This window comes from Octodon degus, unplaced genomic scaffold, assembly GCF_000260255.1.
Source record: "Octodon degus isolate 3935 unplaced genomic scaffold, OctDeg1.0 scaffold00042, whole genome shotgun sequence".
NCBI lineage: Eukaryota > Metazoa > Chordata > Mammalia > Rodentia > Octodontidae > Octodon > Octodon degus.
Genome location: NW_004524618.1, coordinates 4,051,216 through 4,064,159, shown reverse-complemented (window position 1 = coordinate 4,064,159; position 12,944 = coordinate 4,051,216). Strand labels below are relative to the sequence as shown.

The 12,944-nt window shown below is 46.0% G+C and overlaps 1 protein-coding gene across 1 annotated transcript in view; it reads right to left on the bottom strand.

Annotated features, from left to right (window-relative positions):
- Positions 1-5,257: 5,257 nt before the first annotated feature.
- Positions 5,258-12,944, bottom strand: part of Cfap58 (cilia and flagella associated protein 58) — an 80,992-nt gene continuing 73,305 nt past the window's right edge. The window contains exon 16 of the mRNA XM_023715495.1: positions 5,258-5,346. Within this exon, the coding sequence (XP_023571263.1) occupies positions 5,258-5,346 (89 nt within the window). The remainder of the gene's footprint in view (positions 5,347-12,944) is intronic.

The following is a 12,944-nucleotide window of genomic DNA, read 5'->3' as shown; positions in this document are numbered from 1 at the left end:
AGGGGCCACACAGTCTAGATCCAGCCCCCTCTGACTACATGAGGCCTTGGGGGACATGGAGACATTAGTCGTAGCGTAGCACATGCCATGAGATGTAGTCCTCTTTTGGTTTGTTTTCAATCATGTAAATATGTGGCCACCATTCTTGGGTGGCCATGCAGAACATGTGGCAAGACAGCTACAGACCACTGTGGCCATTGTCTCTGAAATGTCACCTGGGCTGCTGTAGATGCCATGAGAGCCAAACTCACAGCACATTTGGTACATGTGAGCTGAGCCCACTCACCAGTCCCCCAAATGACCATCAAGTAAATCCAGGATTATCTAGTCTCTAGTAACATGGACAAGGAGGCTTCCCACACTGACACTAGTGACTCAGAGAGTTTGCTCCGTCCTAAATCGGGACCAAACTACACGTAGTGGGATTTCATGGGCACTGTCCAACATACAATCAATAGCTAAGTGCCACAGGCCGGCATGCTGAGAGGCGAGGAACTCCAAGCTTCAGAGAGGAAAGTTCAGCCACAAGGCGAGGACCCTCACATAGAAGCCAGGGGTAGAGGCTCACCTTAGAGCCGCCGGCGCTGCTGCTCCTAATCTGCAGCACTCAAGTCTCCCCCCAGGCAGAGGTGACCACTTCTAGGGCCCCCCTCTCCTCAGACCAAGCCAGTATCCCGAATGTCTGGGGATCTTTCAAAATGCCCAGGTGCTGATGCATTGTGCTTGGAGAGGCCTAAGAGTCTCCACATCTAAGATCTCTCAGAGGACACCATCGCTCTTCTCCCCCAGGGCCGCACCTGGAGTAGCAACTCTCCAGAGGTGGTGACAAATCGGAGAGCTTCCCTGCGAATAACCAAGGCAGTCTGCACACAGAGAACTGCATGCACGGAGCATGGGGGCAAAGACCTAGGAGGCAGGCTGCTCTGCCAAACTCAACACCGGGCTCCACCGGCCACCAGGCAAGTGGCCTGGGACCAAGTCCTGACCTGTGTGCACCTCTGGATTCCTTGTCTGAATCTGCACCTGGAACGAGGAATAGCTCCTCAGAGTGCTGCTGACGATGAAATGAAGTTGCACACACAGAAAGCACGTGGGGCACCCTGCCTGACACACTGCAAATGCCAGGGAAGCACAGGATAATCAGGAGCCCGCACAGGAGGACCCTTGTTGGGGAGTCGTCTCAAAAGGGTCCAGGTAAGGTTTACTCCCCTGTACTCTAATGCTCACGCACATCCATGCATGGCCTCTGATCCTTTCAGCAATTGTACAGTTAAGTAAACCAGACTTCCATCCCTAGTCATCCAATCAAATTAGAGAGAAAGTTCACTGTGAAAGGGCAGCGCCCAGCAAGGGAGCGACCACTTCCAGTTCAGCCCACCGTGCAGGCCTCCTCTGGGTGCTGTGCCCATTGCCGGGCCCTCTGGGTACACAGAAAAGAACACGCAGGACCCTGCCCTAAAGCAACACAGACCTGCGCTCTGCCAGCACAGTGCTTCCAGGGTCACTGCTCTTCAGGCGGGGCTTCCACCCATCATACACCCCAAAGTAACACACCTCGTAGTGCGTCACTACTTGTACACCTAAGGAGCAAGGTCCTGCGTGCTCCCTGGCACCACAAATGCCCAGAGTGAGGTGAGTCCATGCTGACATGCTAGGAGTCCGGGAGCCATCCCACCTCCCCAGGTGAACTGCCTGCCATTCTGTCCCCATCGGTGACACACAGGCACGCACTATGTGCCCACCACCCAGAGGGTTGTGCATGGGGGAACGCAGTGCCTGGTGTGCTGGGAGTGTTTAGGGGGAAACGGTCGTGACAGAAATAAATTCTGGGCACCACCTTTTCTTTCCTGCGGCTCTGAAGAGCAAAGTCAAGACCTCGCATATATATGGGAGGCAAGTGCTCTACCACCGAGCTACAGCCCCAGCCCAAGGGAAGACCCAGACAGAACTTGGTTGGACAAAAGGCCACAGCCTTTTCTAACGTTCGATGGGCCAGTTATTATTTAATGTGTAGCTGAGTGCGCACAGAGGTCTACGAGGGGATGGTCTTCAAAACCTGCCAGAAAGCCTGGCCCCACGTGGCAGACACTGTCCCTGAATCCCACCCTCTCAGCATCCCAAAGTTCATAATTTGGAGCAGATATGCCTAGAACATGGGCAGGCATCAGTTCCTGGAGCACTCTGGCGACGTCTCCTTCAAGCACACATGGCGTCAGCTTTTCTGCCTGTCACAGAGACAAGCAAAGGCCCCTCTGTCTGCACGGAAGCAGCACCCATCCAGCAAAGGCCTGCATCGCCTCCCGCAAGGGAGCCGCTTCAGCACGTAACCAGCGGGCGGCTTGGGGCCTCACGCCGCTCCCTCCGCCACTGACTGGCTTCTCCTCCTTCCCTGTCCCTCCGCTCCTCCCCTCTGATCCAGGTTCTGGGACACCTCCCCTACAACTGGAACTCAGCCCTCGCCCCAGGGTCTCCATTTAGCGGGCTCCAGCTGGGACAACCAGCCCACTCCAGAGCCTGTCCGGGATCCCACGGCATCCTGGCAGAGTCCCAGCCCTGTCACCCTGCGCTGTGATCAGAGCACTAAGAAGCCCTCCAGGGCTGGGACCAAGCCTGTCCCACTGGCCCCGGCAATCCCGGCACGGGGCTCACAGGTGCCTCAGTAACACCTACTACACACCCCTGCGGAGACACTGCAAACAGCACTCAGTCTTTCCCCAGCATGGGGAGTCCTTTTCTGGCTCAGAAAAGATTGTAAGCTAAGAGTCACTGGCAGCAAGGGCGGAGGCTCTGGAGGCAGCGCGGTTCCCCGAAAGCTGGCCGCCCCGCCCCGCCCCTTCTGTCCCTCGCTTCCTGGGCGCCTCTGATCACAGGCAGCCTGCGCCTTCTCTGGTCTCCCCATCTCTCTCCCTTTTGATTCGCAGGATCTGCAGTTCATGGAGGAATAACAATTAGGTCAAAGAAATCAAAATAAGTCCAACTGATTGGATGACTGTCCCTCTCACCCCACCTCCCCAAGCCTTGAACTAGAGGCTACAAACTGCCTGCCTTGGACCGGGGGTAACTGGCACCCTTGCTTCTGAAAAGCAGTGTTCTTAAGATTGCCAATAGGTAAAATTTAATATATTGAATGTAAAAGTCTACGTGTCCAGTTATTCTTGAGAAGTTAAGCATTTGACAACGCGAGCCTGCATGCACTGGGCCCGAGTGGGCTGACGGCCTTCCTGAGATGGGCCCGGGGCCCCGGAACAGCAAAGCTCATGCCTTCCTCGTGCCTGACAGTCTGAGGCCCCTCACCGTGGTCACCTCTGATGCCAACAGGCAAAGCTCACTTCGCTAATTTCTGGTTCCGCGCCTGGCCCTGGCTACGCATATCTGAGCTCTCCAACCCACATCGAACCACTTGGGAAAGACAGGCTCCAGCTGCTCTGGTGTCTCTCGTGGTGTTTAGCGCCTCTAGCAAGAGGCCAGGGCAGAGCTCCCAACTCGTAAGCCACCGCGCCTTATGCCCGCTATCTGGAGTGCCATCTTGAAAGTGGCATAATGGTGCCCATGTAATTGCCCATATGCCTGTCCAACCCTGCAGATATCTGAAAGAAAAAAAAGAAGCCATTGATCCTGAGGTCTCAGAAGTGAGGAATGGATGAGAGGAGGAGCCCCAGGGGTGCAGCTGGCCTGGCTTCCAGCATCCTTGCTGGCTGGGAAGGGAGCCATAGCTCAGTGCAGAAGACCAGCCGCCCTTCCCACCACCAGAGCTGCACAGCGAGGCCCAGGGCCACTTCCGAGTTACATGCAAGCCAGGGGAGAATTCTGCGCACAGCCCCACGAAGCAGCTTGCTGGGCACACAAAGACCACCGACATTTTGCATCGAGTTTAGAGATCTTAAACCCACAGCAAATTCCAGACTCCTGCAAAGTTAGAGTTAATAACAAGAACACAAAGGTGACGGGACGAACCCCAGCCTGTCAGCGCAAGGACAGAACTTAATGTTTGCGAGACGTATTCCTTGCTGAAAGACACCGCTGATCCCCGAAAGCAGCCACTGGACACGCCCTGGCAGGCAAGGTGCTCGGGGTGTGGCGAGCCACAAGGCAGGCGCAGGAACGGCCCTTGGAACGCTCGCAGTCCTCTGGGGAAGTGTCATGAGACACACGTGCTGACTGCAATAACCCGGGTGTTGATCTGCTATGGAGGAGTCAAGGCATAAGAGCTGGCACAGAGCCTCGGGGATGAGGAGCTGCCCAGGCCCAGTGCACTTTCCCGAGCGCCCGCACACCGCGTGCCTCTCCTGCACCGGACAGGAAGCCAGGCAGCCGGAGGCACGCCTTTGCTCAGAGAGCCCAGGCCGGTGTGTGCGAGCTGAGCTTCCGGGTTAGCTGCTGCTGCTGGGAGACAGCAGGGTCTCTTCACCGCGAGGACACAGACGCCGTTTCAGTTATTCTAATACTCCAAAGCACTGAAGGGGAAGATGACGAAAGCAGAGCAGCAGGGGACGGGACCGAGGCTGACAAGACAGGCGGGGCAGGATGGGGAAGGGATGGAGAGAGGGAGGAGCAGGACGCCTCCTGGACACCTGTGCACTTCCAGTGATAGCTGCAACCGTTATGGACTGCGGAGGGGTACTAATAAGAAGACTCAACCGAACCCTTCCTAGCTGAGCCACGTTCTGCTGTGGGTGGGTATCCAGAACGTCTCTAATAATTTAATAAAACACATGAAGTTGAGAAACTGTCCAATCCTCTGGAGCACTTAGGGCTTTGCCAAAATAATCAGGCTTGTTGGTGGGGGGATAGGAGAGGGGCTGCTGCAGGCGTGGCCCGGAGGTGTCTGTCCCCCTCCTGCTGGCCTCTTGACTCGACTTCTCCCCTATCTCTGCCATGCATCTCCGTCATGCTGTCTTTCTTTGAAACGTCTGTAGACTGAGAGCCAAAATAAACCTCTTCTCCCTTTAAGTTTTAAGGTATTGGGTTTTTTGTTCCAGTAACTGGAAAATTAATGAAGATAATCAGAGAGGAGTGAAACAGGATAGTAAGCTTTGAAGGCCCCAAAAACACTTGGAGACTAACAATACTAATCTAATCTTCATGCACATTAACACATGAGATTCTGCAGAGAGGTGTGGTAGTTTGCCTGTAGTCCCAGCAGCACTCAGGAGGCCGAGACAGGAGGATCTTGAGTCTAAGCCTGCTGAGATATACTGGAAAGCTTTCTTGTAGATTGGACAAAAGCTTGAAATCCACACCTTAAAGGCTCATGGGTTCAGAGGTTTCCACAGTGATCAGCGGGGTCCAGGGCACAAACATTGTGGCAGAAGAGCATGGCAAATGACAGCTGGTAGCTCATGGCAGCTGGGAAGCAGAGCAGGTTAGGAGAAGCCAGACAGGAGGGCGCCCGGGCCAGCTATAGGCCCCTGGGCCACACGCACTCCAATCCGTTTCCTCTCCCAGCCCTCACCTGGTGGCCCATTTACTCAGGAACTCATCGCTGGCGTGAGTACCCTCCCAACCCACGCACCTCTCCAGGAGTCCCTTAATCCAGCCAGGTTGAGCATCGAGACAGGGAGACACATTGGGCTAGAGAGCAAGATCTTGCCTCAGAACAAAAACTCTGAGTACACACCATCCTCATCCCCATTTCTCAGGGTGCAGAATAAGAAATTTCTGTAGATGGCGCTATATCAAACCAAACAACCTGGAACTTATTAGTCCAATTTAAGTAGACAGGCCCACGCTAGATGTACAGCACCCCCTTCCACAAGCAAGCACACTCTAACTGGAAGTGTGGGCCCTCCTCATGGGAGAAAGCAGGCCCACATTAGTCCACAGCGCCCCTCACAAGCAAGCAGGCCCACATAGACAGCGCCCCACTGAGGTAAGCGAGCAGGAACGTGCCAGCCAGCCACACACGCACACAGAGGCAAGACCACGCACCAAGCCCAAGCTAGTTCTAAGCTTTGCCTCCCTTTGGCACGGGGCAGCAGAGGTGAGGACTGACCCACTGACCTGACCCTGCATGAGGACAGCGCCCAGGGAGCCAAGGGAACTACCTAACCCCACGGCTGGTGACTTTCAATCTAACATCAAGTCTAACAGTCCACTTGAATTCCTGCCTGGCACCCGCACCAGAGCCCAGAAGACTAACCACGTTCTCATCTACCAAAAGAAACAAGGCCACCCAATGCTCACACTGTAATTAGTCTGGAGTGAACAGACAGAGAGATTTCTGGTGCAGGGAGCAATTTGGGTGACAGCAGAAGTATTTGGCAAAGTTGTGCTTCCATCCACAACCTCCACAATGACAAATATGACCACAGCCATCTTCCCCACACAAACATGAACACAATCACAATCACAAACACGTCATCTTCCTCCAAATCATAAAAAAATAAGTCTATAAGCCGAGGTACCGTACTGCTGCATCTGGATGGCCTTGGGGCTGTTAACACTGTGGCACATGCCTGGGGAGCCCGCCAAACAAGCTGCCACCTCCCACCCCGCTAGGCAGGCGTGACTGAGTCCTGGGAAGGAGGTGAAGGCCAGCAGTTAAACCTAGCCACAGGGACCACTGAAAAGTAGACGTGAGCTAAAGAGTCTCCACACTAGAAACAAAACTTCCCACTGCAATTACGACCAAACCCTCCACACAAAAGCAAAGCTGAGTGAGAGAGAGAGAGAGAGAGAGAGAGACAGACAGACAGACAGACAGACAGACAGACAAGATAGGTCAACAAAATGCCCCCCAGATTTCCCAACTCCCCCAGAACTGATGCCCAGAGTACTAAAGTGAAGAAACCAGAAGCCAGACATGGAATTATTTTAAATGATATTATAGGAGACAGCGAAACAGATCAATAAGGCATGTGACAATTTCACAGAAGATATAAATAAACACAGATATTGGGTCGAACAAACAAAATTATCATAGAGTCTACAGAAGACAATAAGAGAAACCTGTCAGAAGTAAATAAAGGATGAAAACTATGACCAGCATAGAAAAGAACTGAGAGTCCATAAAAATGTTCCACATAGAAATTCAGGAGATTAAAAACTATCAAAAGCATGAACACCAGAAGTGACCAACATGGGGACAGGGTGTCAGATCTACAAGACGGCGCTGTTATCAGTGGCTAGTCAATAAACACCTTAAAAACAACAACAGAACACAAGAAATAGGTCCAACAGCTCTTAGCCGGTACAAAGGAGATATTCTAAGATGAATTGCAACGAACAAAAAATAAGAAGACAGCACAAAAGACATTTTAAAAACCTGGTTACTGAAATAATAGCAGAAAACTTTCCATATAAAGGAAAATAATTTAACATACAGACAAGTGAGGAATATAGAACTCCAAATAAGTCAGAAGAGGACATCTCTACAAGACATAACTCTGAAAATCCCAGGCATCTGACACAAGAACAGACTCTTAAAAGTGGGTTAGGAAAAAACCAATAAATTTCTTATAAAGGTAAACCCAGTAGTATTACATCAGACTTCACAGCACAAATCTTACAGGCCAGGAGATACTAGAGTGAAGGATTTCAAGCACTAAAAGAAAATAATTTTCAAAGCAGGCTGATATGCCCTGATAAACTCTTTCAAAATTGATGGAAAAATAAGATATTTTCACAATAAAGAGTACCTAAAGAAATTCTTAAGAACCTAACCAGCACTCCAAAAAGTTCTGAAGGGTATCCTTAGCAATAACAGAGACAGTAAAATTATCAGTGGCAAAAGGTCTAGTAGAATGCATGCAACAGATAGATTGAGCAGTTAGGTAGGAGAAAAACAGAGTTTGCAGCAGGAAACTAAGGCAATAATAGGAGTAAGCCCATGTAATTCAGTAAGAATTCCATGTGAACCGTCTCAATTCCCTAATGAAAAGAAACACAGGCATAATGGTTCAACAAACAAAATCCAACAGTGTAATATGTACAAGAAACTCCCCAAAAGAAACACACAGATTTTAAAAAGATAAAAAACAATATTCCATGTAAACAGAACATGGAGAAAAAGCAGGGGTCCCTATCCTATATTCAGACAAATGGATTTCAAACCAAACTGATTCAAAGAAGCAAAGAAGGTCACTACATACCAGTTAGGAGACAATGCTACAGGAAAAACTAATAATTATTGACATTTAGCCACCAAACAATAATGCACACTAATTTATAAAACTCCCAGATAAAGATTAAAAAGTTATAGTGAGGGACCTCAATACCCCACTTCACAAATAGGTGGACTGACTAGACCAAAAATCAACAAAAAATGTCAGAATTGAAAAACCTTTGAATAAATGGACTTAATAGATACCTACAGTGTTCCACCCAATAACAATAGAACACAAATTCTTCAAAGAATTCACAGAATTTCTGCCCAAATAGACCCCAGTGAAAAGACATATTCTGCCAACAAAGCAAGTGTAACTAAATCTAAAAGAATTGAAATTATACCATCCATATTAACAATCTTAGCACAATGAAACCAGAAACTGACAACAAAAGAAAACACAGAAATTATGCAAATACGTGAAAGACAAACAGTATACTTTTAAATGAACAATGGGGTTAGAGAACAAATTGGATAGTTTATAAAAGTAAATGATGAGGTCTCTAAAATATGCCAAAACTCTGGGACATCCTGGAAGCAGCCCTAACAGGGAAGCTTATGGTTGTAAATGTCCACATCACAAAAATAGAGCAAGCTCAAATAAAACAATGCACCTCAAAGCCCTAGAAAAACAAGAACAATTCAAAGGCAAAGCTAGTATAAGGGAGGAAATTATAAAAATCAAAACAGAAATTAATGAAGGTCCAAAAAAACAAATCAATGAGTTGGTTCAAGAGATTAAAGAAAGTAGACAAAGCTCAGCGCACCTAACCAAGGAAAACAAAAGAAGGAAAGAAAAGGGATACATACAAGAAGGAAGGGCTGGCAAGATAGCTCAGCAGAGGCACAGGGACTGGGGTTTGATCCCTGGCACCACACGCCACACCCCCAGTGTGTTAATCTAGTCCCAGAGACCCGGCATGGTGGCCCACGCCTGCAATCCCACTGCTGGGGAGGCTGAAGCAAAAGGATCACTACAAGTCTGAGCTGCATAGTGAGACCCTGTACCAAATACAAAGAAAGAAAGGGAAGGGAAGGAAAAAGAAAAGAAAATTATTATTTGTAGATGATAGGAACTCTACATAAAAATCCACCAGAACATTCTTAAAATTGATAACCACCTTCAGTAATGTAGCAGGACATAAACTCAGCACACAAGAAATCAACAGCATTTCTGGGCACTAATAATGAGTCTACAGAGAAAGACGTTAGGGAAAAATGCCACTCACACCAGCGTCCCGCTCAGACCCAGCAGGCCTGGCATACAGGCCAGGGATGAAACTCTGCAACTGAAGTTCCTGCAGAGAGAGTAAGGGACAGAACCACCCAGCTAGTCCAGGAACATCTTGCCAGAGGGGCACAAAAGGTTCACTCCCAAGGGTGGCAGTAGGACAGAGCTGAGCACAGCAGACAGACCCAAATCAGGCACAGCTGGATAAATTCAAACTTTGTGATTTGCACCCGAAAATCAGTAAGTGCTAAGGTTATAACTGCACCAACGCTCTACAACAAAGGTCAGAGGACAGTGCTATACAAAATGACGAAAAGAAGGAACAAAATGCAATCTCAGATGCCAAGCCCACCCATAGCAAGTGCAGAGGACACTAGCACAGAAGAAATTGGGAATCACACAGCTGAAATCTCTGAATAAATAGCATTGAAATAAAGAAACAACTGCAGAAAGACATAGAGGAACTCAGATAAGAAATAACCTCTGAAATAAAAAAAGAAATCTCTGAATTAATAGCATCTGGAGTAAATAATCAAATGCACAAACAGGGAAGAAACCCAATCTGAAAAAATCTCTGTAGTAAAAGAATTAATAACTGCTTCTAAAGAAGATGTTGATTTAAAAAATAGAGGAGATCAGAAAAATGACAGATTCCTTGAATGAGCAATACAGGAAAGAAATACATTGCATGAAGCAGACTCAAAGAGATAAAGAGGAACTTACAAATTCAATCACAAGCTTGCAAAACTTTCAGTGAAAGTGAAGATAGACTTTCTGATACTGAAGACACCATTGCAGCTAGTGAAAAGGTAAGAAAAGATCTTTTAAAAACAACTAGGATGCAGGAAAAAAATAAATCATCACCTTCAAGACAAGGCAAAGATGAACAACAGGCATCAATGAGAAAGAAGGAGTCAATACAAATGATATAAAAAGAATATGGGCAGAAGTAATGGCAGAAAACTCTCCAAATATGGGGCAACAATCTGACATTCTGGTAACAGAAGCATTCAGAATGCCAAATAACTTCAAACCAATGAAAAACAAATCGAGACATATAATAGTCAAGATCCCAGAAATCCAACACAAGAATAATCTACTGAAAGCTGCTAGAGAAAAGCAACAGATCATATTCAAAGGAAAACCCATCAGAATTACAGCAGACTTCACTTCACAAACCATGAGGGCAAGAAGAGCATGGGGCAGAGTACTTCAAGTCCTCTATGAAAACAAATTCCAGCCAAGACTACTACACACTGCAAAACTCTCTTTCGAGTTTGATGGAGAAGGGAAATACTTCCATGACAAAGAAAAACTAAAGAATTCCATGATGACAAAGCCAATCCTACACAGACTACTGAAAGATGTTCTAGAGAGGGACCAAAATGATCAGAACTCCACAAATGAGAACAGAGGGAACCCACTAAATAGGGCAAACAATTAAACACAGGAGAAAAAGGAGTAAACAACAGCATGTAAACAACATGTCAATCGTAAGTCAATACATCTCAATTATAGCCATCAATGTAAAGGAACTCAATTCACCAATTAAAAGAAATAGACTGGCACAGTGGATTAGGAAACAAAATCCAACAATATGCTCTATACAAGAAACACATTTAACTCATAAAGACATTCATAGGCTGAAAGTGAAAGGATGGAACACAATATTACACACCCCAGCAACTCAGAAAAAAAACAGGGTAGCAATCCTGTTCTCAGACAGTCTCAACTGCAAACCAAGAATGACCAAATGAAATAAAGAAGGCCACTCTATACTGGTTAGAGGAAAAATTCAAGAGGAAGAGGTAACACTCATAAATATGTATGCACCAAACACGGGAGCACACAACTATATAAGACAAATCTTAATGGACATGAAAATTCTAATATCCAATACCACAATCTTAACAGGAGACCTTAACACCCCTTATCCCAAAAATATAGGTCAAGCAGACAAAAAATCAGCAAAGAAGTACCAGAACTGAACCAGACCTTTGAGCAAATAGACTTAGTGGACATACACAGAGTGTTCCACCCAAGCACAGCTGAATACATTTTTTTCAGCTGCGCATGGGTTATTTTCTAAAATAGACCACATACTAGTCCATAGGTCATGCTTAAGTATATGCAAGAAAACAGAAATTATCCCATGCATATTATTGGACCACAGTGCAATGAAACTGGAAATAAATGACAAAAGAAACCAGAAAAAAAAAAACCCTAAATACATGGAAATTAAACAACACCCTACTCAGCAATCAAAGAGTCACAGATGAAATTAAACAAGAAATTGAACAATATCTACAATTCAATAAAAATTCAAGCACAACTTATTGGAATTTATGGGATGCAATGAAAGCAGTTCTCAGAGGGAAATTTATAGCTGTGAACTCACACATTAGGAAAACAGAACAGGAACAAATAAACACCCTAATCCTGCACCTCCAACATCTAGAAAAGGAAGAGCAAACCAAACCCAGAGCCCAAAGACAGGAAGAAATCATTAAGATTAGATCAGAAATTAATTCAATTGAGATGACGAAAACAGTTCAAAGAATTAACAAATCAAAAAGCTGGTTCTTTGAAAGATTAAACAAAATTGATAAGTCCCTATCTAACCTCATCAAAAAGAAGAAAGAAAAAATTCAAATACAAGCAATAAGGAATGAAAATGGTGTAATTACCACAGACCCAGTAGAAATTCAGAAGATTATCAATAGCTATTTTGAAAATAGAAGTAGCTAATGTGTTGGTGATAGTTTGATAGGGATTACATTAAATCGGTCCAGCAATTTTGGGAGTATGGCCATCTTCACAATGTTGGTTCTTCCTATCCAGAAGCAGGGAATATCTTTCCATTTTCTGAAATCCTCTACAATCACTTTTTTCAGAGTGCTGTAATTTTCCTTGAAAAGACCTTTGACTTCTTGTTAGATTAATTCCAAGGTATTTCATTTTCCTCGGTGCTATTTACTCTCACAGAACAGAAGACACGGATGAAATGGACAGATTCCTACAAAGGTACAAATTACCAAAACTGAATCAAGATGTAACAACTCTCAATAACCCAATAACAGCCAATGAAATATGAAATGTAATAAAAAACCTACTGACAAAGAAAAGTCCAGGTCTTCATGGATTCACAGCTGATTTCTACAAGAAATTTACAGAAAATGTAGTCCCTATACTCCTCAAACTCTTCAATGAAATTGAAAAGGAAGCAATCCTCCCAAAATCATTCCTCGAGGCAAGTATTATACTGATACCAAAACCAGGGAAAGGTGCAACTAAAAAAGAGAAGTTACAGGCCAATCTCCCTCATGAACATAGATGCAGAAATCCTCAATAAAATCCTAGCAAATAGAATACAGTAAATCATCAAAAAGATTATTCACCATGACCAGGTAGGATTCATCCCAGGGATGCAAGGATGGTTCAATATTCCCAAATCTATAAATGTAATACACTCTATCAATAGAGCGAAAACTAAAACCACATGATCATCTCCATGGATGCAGAAAAGGCTTTTGACAAAGTCCAACACTCATTCATGTTCAAAGTCCTACAGAAAATTGGAATAGATGGCCTGTACTTCAGTCAGATAAA